The 15,808-nt window shown below is 44.5% G+C and overlaps 1 protein-coding gene across 1 annotated transcript in view; it reads left to right on the top strand.

Annotated features, from left to right (window-relative positions):
• Window positions 1-15,808, top strand: part of LOC120940140 (ATP-binding cassette sub-family B member 5-like) — a 72,778-nt gene that overhangs the window by 19,377 nt on the left and 37,593 nt on the right. The window contains exons 3-10 of the mRNA XM_040352807.1: window positions 6,872-6,932; window positions 7,037-7,187; window positions 8,883-8,925; window positions 10,772-10,963; window positions 11,081-11,252; window positions 12,011-12,135; window positions 12,261-12,435; window positions 13,756-13,869. Coding sequence (XP_040208741.1) covers window positions 6,872-6,932; window positions 7,037-7,187; window positions 8,883-8,925; window positions 10,772-10,963; window positions 11,081-11,252; window positions 12,011-12,135; window positions 12,261-12,435; window positions 13,756-13,869 — 1,033 coding nt within the window. The remainder of the gene's footprint in view (window positions 1-6,871; window positions 6,933-7,036; window positions 7,188-8,882; window positions 8,926-10,771; window positions 10,964-11,080; window positions 11,253-12,010; window positions 12,136-12,260; window positions 12,436-13,755; window positions 13,870-15,808) is intronic.

Raw genomic sequence — 15,808 nt, 5'->3', positions numbered from 1 at the left:
TCCTTCCAGCAAGGACTACACATTCTACTCAGCCCCCCATAATCGATACTCCCGACTCGACTACTTACTAATAAGCCAGGACGACTTACACAGGCTGACCGCTGCAACCATAGAGCCCATGTTCCTGTCGGACCATCACCCAATCTCAATGACACTGTCCCTTCCCCCCTGCCACCATCGCGCGAGGGTGTGGAGGCTAGATCCGTCCCTACTCACAGACTCGGTAGTGGCAAAGGAGCTGGAGATGGCTCTTACAGCATATTTCCGGGAAAACAACCCGGAAGACACAGCCCCTATCATCAACTGGGAGGCGCACAAGTGCGTGGTCCGAGGCCTTCTAATAGCCGCGGCTGCCAAACGCAACAAGGCACAGCGCAAACAGTACAACGATATCCTAGCACGGATCTCACGCTTGGAGTCCGCACACAAACAATCTCAAGCTCTCGCGACATTACAGGAACTCAGCCAGGCTAGGACAGAACTCCTGGAGATTATAGGTAAAAAGATAAGACGTAGTTATGCTCTAGCCCAGAAATCCTTCTACGAACACGGCGACAAAGCGGGCAAACTGTTGGCGAAAGCCCTACAAACCAAAAGAGCCAAAGCAACCGTCTACTCACTGACGGACGACAAAGGCCATAAGGTGCAATCCACTCCCGACATAGCCAAGCTATTTGTCAACTATTACTCCGGTCTCTACAACCTACCATCCCCGACCACACCAAAAGCACAAAGCACACGGAAAGACTTAATTGACGGCTTCCTGCGCCAATACGGCCCTACCAAGCTGACGGCAGAGGCCAGGGCAGAATTAGACAGACCCCTAAACAGTGCAGAGGTAGGACTGGCCCTAAAACAACTGAAAACGGGCAAAAGCCCGGGCCCAGACGGGCTGACTACGGGGTACTATAAGACCTACGCTGAGGTTCTAACACCCTTTTTCGTATCGGCGTTTGCCTCCTTCGCCAAAGCCCAAACCCCTCCACGAGACCTACTGACCGCACACATTGTAGTCATCCCCAAACCTGACAAGGACTCGACAATAGTGACCAATTATAGACCCATCTCGCTCCTCAACGTAGACCTTAAATGGTTCGCCAAGACTATAGCGAACAGGCTACTCCCCTACATGCCCAATATTGTACACATGGACCAGGCCGGCTTTGTCCCTGGCCGTGAGGCGAGGGACAACACCGTAGCGGCCCTAAACATACACCACTGGCTTACCTCCACCAAATCCTCGGGGTTCTTTCTCTCACTCGACGCGGAGAAGGCGTTTGACAGGGTGGCGTGGGATTTCATGCGAGCGACCCTTGAAGCCACCAATATTCCGCCACTCATGTTAAATTATATAGCCATGCTATACGCGGGCCCCACGGCACGGGTCAGTGTGAACGGCCACCTGTCGGACGCCTTCTCCATATCGAACGGGAAACGTCAGGGGTGCCCCCTATCCCCCCTGATTTTCGTCCTCACACTAGAACCCTTCTTACGACGACTCAGGTCCAACCCGACGATCAAGGGCATTGAGATCAAGGACCGGACCTATAAACTCGCCGCATTCGCGGACGATATCCTCCTGTTCCTTCGAGACCCCCTCACGACCATCCCCAACTTACTAAAAGACCTCAATGAGTTTAAGCTTCTTTCCAATTTGCAAATAAACCTCTCCAAATCTTACGCTCTCAACGTCTCCCTACCCCAATCCCTGGGGGATCTATGTCAGGTGAACTTCCCTTTCAAGTGGAACGCTAGAGCCATCACATATCTGGGGATACAACTCCCAGCATCCCTATCAGACCTCTACTCCCTTAACCACCTCACACTGCTCCAAGCGGTGGTGAAGGACTTGAAGGGGTGGTCCTCAAAGCACCTGTCCTGGTTCGGCAGGATCGCGGTGATCAAAATGAACATCCTTCCACGACTACTGTACGCCATGCAAACGATTCCCATCAGACTCCCCCCGGCGTTCTTCTCATCTTTCAGATCGGCATGCACATCCTTTGTGTGGCGGGGCACCCGACCTCGCTTAAGCTATGACTGGCTCACAGTCCCCAAACTGCAAGGGGGACTGAGCCTCCCGGACCTACGCAAATACCACTTGGCCTGTAGCCTCACTAGAATAGTTGACTGGGCCACCAATGGGAAACGTAAACAATGGGTGGGAATAGAGCAGGCCTTCTCTCCCCTCCCGTTGTCTCACCTGCCATGGGTCTCAAAGGGAAACACCCCGCCTGACTGCGGGAACCATCCCCTCATACTCCAGTCACTACGGGCCTTTAGAGAGGCATGTATCAAACACAACCTGTCGGACCAATGCGGCCCGATAACCCCCCTCAAACTGAACCCTGACTTCCCCCCAGGCATGCACCAGGCCTTTTTGTCGGACGGTTGGCCCCACGCGACGGTCCAGGCACATCAATTTTTTACTTCAGGCAGACTCATGCTACAAACGGAACTGGCAGCTACAACTGACAAGGACGAGTTCCCCTTCTGGACTTACGTGCAAATCAGACACTTCCTAGACAGGACAGCCCCGAGCCCCCAATGGTCCAGACCCAACTCCCCATTCGAGAACCTCTGCTCCAGTAAGGAGCCTCAGAGACACCTTATCTCCATCATCTATGGCCTACTATTTGCAACCCACTCCTCCAAAATCCACTGGGCAAACCAACAATGGGAAAGGGATACCGCACTTGACCTCACGGAAGCGGAATGGGAATCGGTATACAGACTAGCCCACAAGGGCTCGGTTAATGTCCAAACACAGGAGAATGCATACAAGCTCCTCTCCCGATGGTACAAGACTCCGCTCAAACTACACAGAATTGACCCCACGCTCTCGAAAACATGCTGGAGATGCCATCGGGAGACGGGCTCTTTTCTCCACATATGGTGGACTTGCCCTTCACTCCAATCCTATTGGACAGAGGTCCACAAGCTCATTGCACGCATAACCACCGTTACCTTAGATTTCTCTCCCGCACAATACCTCCTTCACCACGCCCTGACGCTCCCGAAGAGATATAACCGCTCATTGGCTATGCACATGGTGAACGCTGCTCGGATGTGCATCCCAATCAAATGGCTATCCTCACAACCCCCGTCTCTGGCGGACTGGTTCCAACGCATTCAGAAGACGATGGAGATGGAGGACCTAGTCCACCAAGCCAACGACAACCCTGCCAGATTCAACGAGACATGGGCCTGCTGGAAACACTACACCTCGACAGCCGACTACCGGACTGTTAGACCTTGACGTCACGGACCTCAGACGTCTGTGCTATACCCCCCTACAGAGCTGTGGCGGAATGTTCCGTTCCCTTCATCTCGGCCCCCCCCCCCAGTCCCATTGCCGGTCCTACCCCCCCCCCTCCCCTTGTCTTTAAGCATCCCACATACCCTCCTCGACACTCGGGGATGACCCTTCGCTAAACGGTACAGACAACAGAGCTGAGATGTGGCTAGGGCGATCAGCCTAGTGACACACTCGGTAGACAGATAGACACTTGATATTAGCTATCCATAAAGGCGCTCGGAAGACGCCAGGGCTGAACGAGAGGAGCACGTTACCTTCGCTCCTCAGATAAGCTACTCACTGCTTTAGGCAAGCTATGGAAGCCGCACGAGGGGCAGACTTTCGCCTCCTGGCACGACTACCAATCACAGAAGTTGAAGATTGTTTATAGAGGTGGTTATCACCCTAATTCACTGCATTATAACCCTTAGATGTTTTATTTAAACCCTTTCTATGTATGGCGAAGCGGCTGCGCCCGCTCATTTTCGCTTTATGGGTCTGTGACCACCGAGATGTCATTCCGTGTACCTTTGTCTTAATGATTGTACTGTGAAGAGCTAACAATAAACATCTTTGAAACAAAAAAAAAAAGAAGATATACACCAGCAGTTGTATTATATACAATGCCAACTTATTTACATTCGCTCAATTGTTTAGTACAAATAAGACAAAATGGCATCAAACACCCCTCATATACATATAACCAGGGCCTTTTTTCTCAAACAATAGGTGCTGGAACTTAAAGGGTTACTATTGGAATAAAAATGTTTGCATTAAAATAACAAACATGTTATACTTACCTCCACTGTGCAGTTCGTTTTGCACAGAGTGGCCCCGATCCACGTCTTCTGGGGTCCCTCGGCGGCTGTCTCTGGTCCTCCCCGCAAGAACTCACCACAGTCATGCGAGAGCGCTCGCATGGTGGTCAGTCTTTGCGGGCGCGCTCCCGTGTTACAGTAAGCGGCCATAGCCACTCACTGTATCACTCGGCCCCGCCAATGGCTGCGCTGCTCTCAATCCATCCGCTCTAGCCAATCAGCGGCCAGGCTAAGCGGCAAAGAGGATCTCGGGACCGCGCGCGGGACTTTTGAGGGGTCAGGTAAGTAAAACGGGGGCTCAGGGGGGGGGGCGGCGTCATCAGATGTTTTTTCACCTTAATGCATAGATGGCATTAAGGTGAAAAAATGTTTTTCTTTACAACTCCTTTAACCACTTAAAACCCGGACCAAAATGCAGCTAAAGGACCTTGCCACTTTTTGCGATTCGGCACTGCGTCGCTTTAACTGCGCGGTCGTGCGACGTGGCTCCCAAACAAAATTGGCGTCCTTTTTTTCCCACAAATAGAGCTTTCTTTTGGTGGTATTTAATCACCTCTGCGGTTTTTATTTTTTGCGCTATAAACAAAAAAAGAGTGACAATTTTGAAAAAAATGCAATATTTTTTACTTTTTGCTATAATAAATCTCCCCCAAAAATGTATATATATATAAAAAAAAAAAATTCCTCAGTTTAGGCCGATACGTATTCTTCTACATATTTTTGGTAAAAAAAATCACAATAAGCGTTTATCGGTTGGTTTGTTTGCGCAAAATTTATAGCGTTTACAAAATAGGGGATAGTTTTATTGCATTTTTATTAAATTTTTTTTTTTTACTACTAATGGCGGCGATCAGCGATTTTTTTCATGACTGTGACATTATGGCGAACATTTCGGACAATTTTGACACATTTTTGGGACCATTGTCATTTTCACAGCAAAAAATGCATTTAAAATGCATTGTTTACTGTGGAAATGACAGTTGCAGTTTGGGAGTTAACCATAGGGGGCGCTGAAGGAGTTATGTTTCACCTAGTGTGTGTTTACAACTGTAGGGGGGTGTGGCTGTAGGAGTGACATCATTGATTGTGTCCCCCTATAAAAGGGATGACACGATAGATGCAGCTGCCACAGTGAAGAACAGGGAAACTGTGTTTACACGCGGCTCTCCCTGTTCTTCAGCTCCGGGGACCGATCGCGGGACCCGCGGTCCCGGAGCTTCGGACCGGGTCGCGGGAGCGCGCCCGCGGCTGGGTACATGTACAGGACGTACCTGTACGTACATGTGCCCAGCCGTGCCATTCTGCTGACGTATATGTGCAGAAGGCGGTCCTTAAGTGGTTACCACGACCCAACAAAACCCCTCCACCTACACACACCCTCCAAATCACATCAAATAGTGGGTGCGGTCAATCAAATTTTGGGAACAGTAGGAGTGTCTTAACCACTTGCCGACCGCACACCGTCGTTATACGTCCACAAGGTGGCTCGGCTGGGCGAGAGCACGTAGTATGACGTCCTCTCTCCCAGCCGCCACTAGGGGCGCGCGCGCGCCCCCCGCGCGCCCCCGACTCCCGTGCGTGTGCCCGGCGGGCGCGATCGCCGCCGGGCACACGCGATCGCTCGGTACAGAGCGGGGAACGGGAGCTGTGTGTGTAAACACACAGCTCTCGTTCCTGTCAGCAGGGGAAATGCTGATTTTCTGTTCATACAATGTATGAACAGAAGATCAGTGTTTCCCCTAGTGAGGCCACCCCCCCCCCCCCCCACAGTAAGAACACACCCAGGCATACTTAACCCCTTCCCCACCCCCTAGTGTTAACCCCTTCACTGCCAGTGGCATTTTTATATTAATCCAATGCATTTTTATAGCACTGATCGCTATAAAAATGCCAATGGTCCCAAAAATGTGTCAAAAGTGTCCGAAGTGTCCGCCATAATGTCGCAGTACCGAAAAAAAAAATGCTGATCGCCGCCATTACTAGTAAAATATAATAAAAATTACATAAAAATACCCCCTATTTTGTAAACGCTATAACTTTTGCGCAAACCAATCAATAAACGCTTATTGCGATTTTTTTTACGAAAAATATGTAGAAGAAAACGTATCGGCCTAAACTGAGGAAAAAAAATGTTTTTTTATATATTTTTGGGGGATATTTATTATAGCAAAATGTAAAAAATATTCATTTTTTTCAAAATTGTCGCTCTATTTTTGTTTATAGCGCAAAAACTAAAAACCGCAGAGGTGATCAAATACCACCAAAAGAAAGCTCTATTTGTGGGAAAAAAAGGACGCCAATTTTGTTTGGGAGCCACGTCGCACGACCGCGCAATTGTCTGTTAAAGCGACGCAGTCCCGAATCGCAAAAAGTACTCTGGTCTTTGGGCAGCAATATGGTCCGGGGGGTAAGTGGTTAAAGGGTCATTAAATATCAGGATTGCATTACATACAGAGTGCAGAGCTGTCACTTGTAAACACAAAAACCAAGTGATTGTGGTGAGCAGGCACCAAAGGGTCTGGGCCAGAGATGGTGGAACTGAGTTCCACCAAGTTCCCCCTGAAAAAAAGCCCTGCTTAACCTTAATAGCATGTGTGCCTTAACTGGCTGATTGAATAGTGAAGAATAAAGATTAACACAAATAGGTGGCTCATATCATTAAATACCATTGTGAAAATATTAAGTTACAACCACAAGTCCTTTCTCAGCCTTAGCAAAATGCTTCTATTAAATGCAGTCATTATTACTTCTCCAGGAATTCAAAAATGAAAAACAAAGAAAAAGAAAAAATGAAGGCTGTTGGCCCAATTCAAATTGTAAGTCACTCCACCATTATATTTTTCAAAATATTTAATGACAAATATGACTTTTTCCTTTTTAATATATATTTTTTTATCTGTTTTTCTTTGTTGTTTTGTAGTTTCGATATGCCAATGGGCTTGATATCTTTTATATGATTATTGGAATTCTTGGAGCCATCGGAAATGGAGTTTCCCAACCTTTAATGTTCATTGTGTTTGGCGATATGACTGATAGCATTTTATGTTACGATTCAGCTCTATCAAACTCATGTAAGACTTGTTCACATAATTATGATTAAATAATTAGGGGGACCTAGTAAGCAACTAACTGCAGTGAGTTTATATGTGCATTCAGGGACCCACACCCACAATACACGCAGCCACTGTGTCCCAGTAGACAACAATGGGATTGCTGGCACAGGGATGCATGCAACACTTTGCCAGGAAACACAGTCCTGCACAGGCACGGATGTAAATGTCATGTGTAAATGAGGCCTATAAATTGTCTCAAATTTATACATATTAAAAACAGACTTTCTAAATACCGTATTTATCGGCGTATACTGCGCACCTTTTTCCCCATAAAATCAGGGCAAAATCGTGGGTGCGCGATATACGCCGATAACATACCTCGGAGCGTCCGCTGGAAATCACGGAGCCGTCATCTCCTCTCGGCTCTCACTCGGCTGACACGTCACACACGCACAGTCCCACCTCCGCCACCAGCACTGGACCAGTGTTCTGTCTGTTACAGGAGATGGTCCAATGCCGATGGCGGAGGCACGTGCATGTGTGACGTGACAGACGAGTGAGAGGAGATGACGGCTCAGTGATTTTTCCGGCGGGCGCTCGTCCCACTCTGAGGTATGTGAGGTATGTGTGAGAGCCGCTTGACCTCTTCGATATCACTCGAATTATTCCCCCTCATCTAAGAAACTTGAGGTTGATCTCTAAATGTGGTCAGTATATGATCTGTCCTCAATTGGCAGGGTTATTTCTATTAAATTGATGTTGCTACCTAGAGTGTTGTATTATTTCGCTTATTACCTTTCAATTTGAATGGGGCAGACTTATTGAAGCTACAAGCTAAACTTATTAGTTTTTTCCAGAAAATTTTCCCTCTTAAAATTGGGGTGCGCGTTATACGCCGGCGCGCGTTATACGCCGATAAATACGGTAGTTCACTTTAAATATAAAGGCACACAGCACATTAAAAAAGCATGCTTAATGTGTACTCTGCAGAGTATGTGTATCTCTGTAGAGATAGCGCCAATAGCCTTTCTACAAAAATCCCAGAAGGGGGGTAACAGCTTTGAACCCCTGACCTTTTTGCCACACATCTCTGTATTTTATACCATTCTCAGGAAATAGGGGAGCGATTTGGGTGACAAATAGGGGTCTTTTATACTTTAAGAACTGAAAAAGTTCACCTCTTCTCTTTTCTCAACGCCATAAAATAGAGCGGCGATGTTGTGTAAACCACAGAGGAGAACTGTGCAGGGCAGATAACGCTGATAACTTCAGTGCAGCAGAGGCAGAATGTGCAGAGTATTTACTGTGTTTTTAAAGAGGCAACACATGGGGGAAATGTGCATGTGCAGAAGAAATTTGCTAAACATGTGTATATAGTGTATATACATTTTTTTCATACATTCATACACTTTAACAGCGAGTTAAGTTTATTAAATGCACAAAAACCCAAGGATCCTTGCATTCTATGTTGATGACATAAATACAACTGTAATATTATAAGGTTGCTTGATAAATATTATAGAGATATAACAGAGCCTACACCGAGAACGGTGGTGTTTGCCAGAAGGATAGATGTGTCTTCCAGGATCAGCTTACCCTGTCCTTGCTCAGTTTGGTTATATGAAAATTGTTTTGCTATTTAAAATACAGACCAACATTTACACACAGGAATAACTTTTATTTGTATGTTTTATTTATTTTATTTTTTTGCAGCCCAATGTGCTAAATACAGACCACTAAGTGAACAGATGACTGTGTAAGTTAACAATATGGACTTTTTTGTTTATTTATGCTAAACATGATTAAATATAAAATTACTTTTTGCTTATAGGTGGAAACTAAGGGCCCATTCACACCTGAGCGTTTTGTAGCCTGAAGCCTGAAGCTATAAAACGATAGAGGGGAAAAAATTAATTATTCTCAATATAGATGGTTCACATCTCCACTCCAAAACGCCTGAAGCTGAACGCCTGAAGCTCAAACAAGTTCTGGACCCTTTTTTGTCACTCGAATTGGGCTGATTTGGGCTTTTTTGAACGTTTGTATTCCCATAGAAACTAATGGAAACGCTGGATTGAATCGTCTAGCGCAACAACAAGCGTTTCTACGGGCATTTTGTCGCTTTAATCTGTTCTGTGAAATAGAATATTCACCCAGGAAGAAGTTAAAAAAAATCTACAAACATAGCAACAAATGATGAAAGAGATGATCATTTTTCCTATTGGCTAAAATAAAAAAGGACGTTCATAAACGTCGGACAAACGTCGGACAAACATCGTGCAAATACGTGCGAATACACGTGACAAAACATGCGACAAAACGCCTAAATAAATGCTCAAAAAACGCTACGCTCAGGTGTGAATGGGGCCTAAAGGGCTGAATCATAGCTTTAGAGGCCTTTAGAATTTAAAGTTCTTCCTCACATTAGAGTCATGTTTCTTCACAGTTGTTTCCTGTAGAGAAAATAAATTAAAAAAATTGAGTGAGACTCATACAAATGATACAATGCCCAATCCTTGTGGGTAGTGCTGGAATTGTGAGTGCATAAATCTTGCTGCTAGAGTACCTAAGAGGAATAAAAGGTAGAGAATGATGAGACCTACAGACATCTAACAAAAATGAAATATTACAGTTCCATGAAACGACTCTTAAGGCTCATACACACGGTAGGACATCCAACAAAATTTCCCTTGGAATTTTGTCCTAATTGATTTGTCCGATCACACCCATAGCATACACACGCTCGGACTTTTCTGCAAACTTTTCTAACACTTTCCCAACATCACGTGGTTTTACTTGCTCTTTACCGCCACCCTTTGGTTAACTTCTGCTATTGTTGGTTGAGTTTAACATTGGTTCTGAGCATGCGCATTTGTACTTTGTCCAAAAGTCCGATGGTTTGCTGTACACACGGTCGCACTTTGCACAATCGGACTTTTCGGAACAGAAAGTTGGTCCGTTCACAGACCCAACTTTTTGTCCGATTGAAGCCAAAAAAGTTGGTCCGATGGAACGTACACACGGTCGGACAAATACGAAAAGTGCCGGATTTTGAAGTTGGTTGGGCAAAAGTCCGACCGTGTGTACGGGGCTTTAGGTGATATATCAGGTATATATGATGTCTAGAGCAACCTTTTACAACCCTTTTACAACAAAGGAACCCTTAAAATGATGTCAAGATTTTAGGAAAACCCCTGCTAAACCCATTCATTGTGGGGCCAGTGGGAAAACTACCATGGTCATTCTTCCACATGACCATGGTGGTCATGTGGAAGAATGCCCCCCTTACCGCAGTGGTCCGACTACCACCCCTACTGATATCTAAAAAGATCTCTGGTGTCATGCCACTGGCTCTGGAAAAATACGGCTTTTGGAGGAACCCTAGTTAAGAATGGCTGGTCTAGAGAGATAGGTCATCCACTACAAACTTTGTTTTTCTGTGGACCCTCTGCTAATCGTACATGGAAGCACTTTATGTGGGCAGTACTGTGGTCTTAAATGTTGATGTCTCACCACAGAATTATTCAAGAAACATAAGAGATATCTAACCTTTCAGTTACTAAGTTTTGTTATATTCACCGATAATTTATTTTCTTTTTCAGGTTTTCCTTCTACTATGTGGGAATAGGAGCAGGAGTTATAATTTGTGCATACTTTCAGGTCTCATTTTGGGTTCTAGCTGCTGCAAGACAGACCAGAAGAATGAGACAAAAGTTTTTTCATTCTGTGCTATCAAAAGAAATTGGCTGGTTTGATGTCACTAAATCTGGTGAACTTAACACTCGTCTTACAGAGTAAGAATTTTATTTTATTTTTAAATTTATCCTGTTTGACTAAAACTTTTTTTTTATTATTTACTTGTATAAAAATATAATTTTCTTAAATATAATATATGTTTTTGCCTTTGCCAGAGATGTTAACAAAATCAATGATGGAATTGGTGACAAAGTCGGACATCTCGTTCAAAATGTTTCAACCTTTGTAGCAGGTTTACTTATTGGATTAATCTATGGATGGAAACTTGCTCTAGTTCTCATGTCAACTGGTCCTGTTGTGGCAATTTCAACAGCCATATCGTCAAAGGTGAGGAATAATGTGTGGTATCAAACACTGCGGGACTTAGAAAGAAGAAGGTTTAGATAAAAAAGAAAGGAGCACCTGGTGTCCAGAGAAATGTTACTTCTATAATATGGTTCATGGACATTTTATAAAAATTAGAAACATGTACATCAAGCCAACGCATATCAGGGGAATAGACTTCCCCTTCTTCAGAGTTGTCGCTGCATACTATTTGGTGGGAACATTTCTGAATGGTTATGTTGGATCAAGGTTTCTGAACGGCAGAACGGCAGAATGCCCAGCTTTAGTTAAATATAGGAAGAAAACATATACAACCCTATGATGCCCATACAATTAAAGTTGGCAACCTGCCATTCAGAAACCTTGATCCAACATAACAACTCATGGAAATTGTTCCCACAAAATAGTACACAGCAACAGCTCTGAAGAAGGGGGAATCTATTGCTGTACATGTTGCTACTGTTTAATAAACTTCCAGTTTTAGAAGTCACATTTGATACTGGTGACTGCCATTGCTGGCTTCCTGAAATTGCCATGGAAAATCACAAAACACCTGGAACATGCATTCTCTAAATAAGTGTCAGTAATCCTTATCCCTTAACCTGTTCAGGGACAACCACTCTGTCAATATTGAATCAGCATGGCAGCCAGGGAACTAGAATTTTCAAAGGCATAGGTCAGCAATGGCAGCCTCCATCATTCTCTCATTGTAGATTCCCTTTAAGCCTTAACTGCCAACTAACATTATTGCAATTCCTTAGATGCTGGTATCACTGACAAGCAAAGAGCTTACGGCATATGCAAAGGCTGGAGCTGTGGCTGAAGAAGTCCTCTCCTCCATACGGACGGTGGTGGCATTTGGAGGACAAGAGAAAGAAATACAAAGGTCTATATCACCTTCATGTATATATTAACACACACGCAGTTTTACAAATATATAGTAGATGTTTGTGTGCTTGCTAAAAAAAATGTAACTTACTTTTCCTTCTGTGTATTCTTTTCTATATTCAGATACACAAATAACTTGGGAGAAGCTAAAAAAATTGGTATAAAAAAGGCTATGACTTCCCAATTGGCTGTTGGAATTATGTTCTTTATCATCTATGCTTCCTATGCACTTGGATTTTGGTATGGAACAACGTTAGTGTTGAGTGGAAATGAATATACAGTTGGTAGAATTATGTTGGTAAGTTCTACATTTTGACTTTAGGAAATCTATAATTAAGGTTATTAAAAAATAAAAAATAAATATTTAATACAGGGTGTAACATAACACAATTTAAAGTGCACTATGGGTTTTCTGAAAAGAGAGTACAGTAGAAGCTGTCTCTCTAATTGAAACATTGAATCACAGTCATCTACAGAAAACAGGAAGGAAGAGAAAGGGCAGGGGAATTAGTCACATCCTCCACTCATTCAGTTCTCTGTGTAAAATTCAGCCCTAGCTATTATACTCTGCAAACATTTTTGGCAAGAAAGCAGATATGGTAAACTAGAAAATATGAAAATGTAACCAATCATTTATTTATATAATATTGTTAAGTTTTTTAGCTCCAACCATATTAAATAAATACAAATTTAAAACAATTTTTATACTCTATTTCACCAAGGAGTTGAATAGAAATGACAGGATGCAAATAACTGCTTTATTCATAATGGATTATTAGTTAGTAATAGTTATCCTATATGTACACATTTATGTGTAGGCAATTGTAAATAGCGGAGAAATATAGGGCCAGTTTCAAAGTGGACTTACGACGGCGTATCTCCACGTACGCCTTCGTAAGTGTGAGCCGTCGTATCTATGAGCCTGATTCATAGAATCAGTTACGCATAGATTTGGCCAAGATACGAGCGGCGTAAGTCTCCTACGCTGTCGTATCTTGGGTGCATATTTACGCTGGCCGCAAGGGGCGCTTCCGTAGATATCCGCGTTGAATATTTAAATTAGGTAGATACGCCGATTCACGAACATACTTGCGCCCGCTACGCCGTTTACGTTAGGCTTACATCTGGCGTAAAGTTACCCCTGCTATATGAGGCGCAGCCAATGCAAAGTATGGACGTCGGCAAGCGTATCTTTTTACATCGTTTACGTAAGTCGTACGTGAATGGGGCTGTGCAGAGGTTACGTTCACGTCACAGGCATTGGGCCTGGCGTATCTTATGGAATAAATTTGACGTGATACTGAGCATGCGCGCGCATGCGCCGTTCGTTAGGCGCGTCATTTACGTGGGGTCACGATTCATTTACATACAACACGTCCCCTACCAGCCTATTTTGTATTAGGCGGGCTTACGCTGGCCAATTTACGCTACGCGGCCGCAACTTACGGAACAAGTGCTTTGTGAATACAGCACTTGCCTGTCTAAGTTGCTGAGGCGTAGCGTAAGTAGGATACGCTACGCCCGCACAAAAATACGCCCATATACATAAATCTGGCCCATAATGTTGTAAACGAGTAAATTATTTTATTATATAATTTGTTGCCTATTTAATCTACAGGTCTTTTTCAGTGTGGTCTTCAGCAGCTATTGCCTTGGTCAGGCGGCTTCTCATCTTGAAGCTTTTTCTGTGGCTAGAGGTGCTGCTTATAACATCTTCAACATCATTGATCAGGTAGGAGACCATTTTACTTTATGAAAACATCCAGATTAGCGTTTTCAGTGCAGACCCTAGAAGGGAAAACAACAGTCTTCTTCTGAACATCTGCTTACCTTTTCAAATTAACCGCTTCCAGACCGGCTCCTGTACATAATACGGTGGCAGAAGGGCACTGCTATGCAAATCGCTGTATATACACTGAGGCCTCTTTAAGGGAAATAGCAGGCACACATGCCTGCTGCACGGCGAGGGGACCCAATGCGTGTGGCCGGCGGACACGATTGCAGGCCTGAGAGCAAGAATGGGGATTTGTGTGAGTAAACACACAAATCCCTGTCCTGTCAGGAGAGGAGAAATAGATTGTATTTTTTGCTCTTTTTTTATAGCGCAAAAAATAAAAACCGCAGAGGTGATCAAATACCACCAAAAGAAAGCTCTACTTTTGGTAAAAAAAAGTGTGTAAATTTTGTTTGGGTACAGCGCCACACGACCGCGCTATTGTCAGTTAAAGCGACGCAGTGCCCAATCATTAAAAATGGCCTGATCACGAAGGGGGTAAATCCTTCCGGGACTGAAGTGGTTAAAAATCACTTGTACCTAATGAAAGAAAAATTACACCAATTAATATTTGTATCTACAAGTACACTATAACATACCACATTTAAGTGAATTTCCCCCCCTTGCAGAAAAGCAGTATAAATAAAAAAACTTAGGGGATAGGAAAAATATATAGGCCCGGATTCACAAAGCACTTGCGCCGACATATCTCGTAGATACGCAGCGTAAGTGCAAATATGCGCCGTCGTATCTGTGCGCCGTGCCCACAAAACCAAGATACGCCTGAAAATAGGCTTCATCCGACCGACGTAACTTGCCTACGCCGGCATAGAGTGGGCGCATATTTACGCTGGACGTATTTGGCGCTCCCATTAATTTTCTATTCACATATGCAAATGAGGGAGATACGCCGATTCACGAACGTACGTCCGTCCGACACAGTGCGTGTAAAGTCATACGTCCGGTGTAAAGTTATGCCCCATAAAGGAGGTGTATGCAAAGGGCTGCAGCAGGGAACACAAGCCGTGGTATTTTACGTCGTTTACGTTGGACGTGAATATGGCTGGGCATAGGTTACGTTCACGCCGTAGGCAGTGATCCGTCATATCTTAGGGAGTAGATCCGACGTGATTCTGAGCATGCGCACTGGGATGCGTCCACGGGACGGCGCATGCGCCGTTCATTATACGTATCTGTCTGAGACTCAGCCCATCATTTGCATGGGGTCACGCCTCATTTGCATGGCTCACGCCCACTTCCACATACGCCGGCTTACGCCTAGGAAGCCCAGCGCAGATTTGGCAGCACTGGCTTTGTGAATCCAGTGCTTGCCTCTCTGCGCTGCGTCGGCGTAGCGTAAAGAAGATACGCTACGGCAGCATAAATATGCGCCGCTGTTTGTGAATCCGGGCCAAAGTATATTAACCTTTTCCCCTGCTTTTGCCTGTGGTGTCTAGGTGAGGTTGGAATCATCCTTCTTGGAGAAAGATCCTGGGGAATGTAGCGTAGTCCAAATCTCACTTAGAAGACACAACTTGAACTGTGCTGTAGTATCTTTTTTTGTGAGATCTGGAGTACCATCATTCCCCAGGATCTCATCAGCAGGTGTTTTTTTTTTTAAGTTTATGCTGAATTTCAGTAAGGGGGCTATTCAAAGGCTGACGTTCGAACTTGTTTTGGGTCTGAGCACTTTCCTGAGATAAGTAGTGGCAAGAAGAATGCAGATGCTGACATGTTACCCTCCCTCCACATTCCTCTTACTGCTGTTTGTCTTGGGAAAGTTTACTCACAGACTTAGACAATATGCAATATATGGCAATCTGAAGGCATTCTATACACAGATGGCTTACAGGATGCCCCCAGAAATGTTATTTTCTGCTTGTTTGATAAGCTTACT

Source organism: Rana temporaria, chromosome 5, assembly GCF_905171775.1.
Source record: "Rana temporaria chromosome 5, aRanTem1.1, whole genome shotgun sequence".
Taxonomy (NCBI): Eukaryota; Metazoa; Chordata; class Amphibia; order Anura; family Ranidae; genus Rana; species Rana temporaria.
The sequence above is the reverse complement of the archived record's forward strand: the minus strand, read 5'-3'. Positions and strand labels throughout refer to the sequence as shown.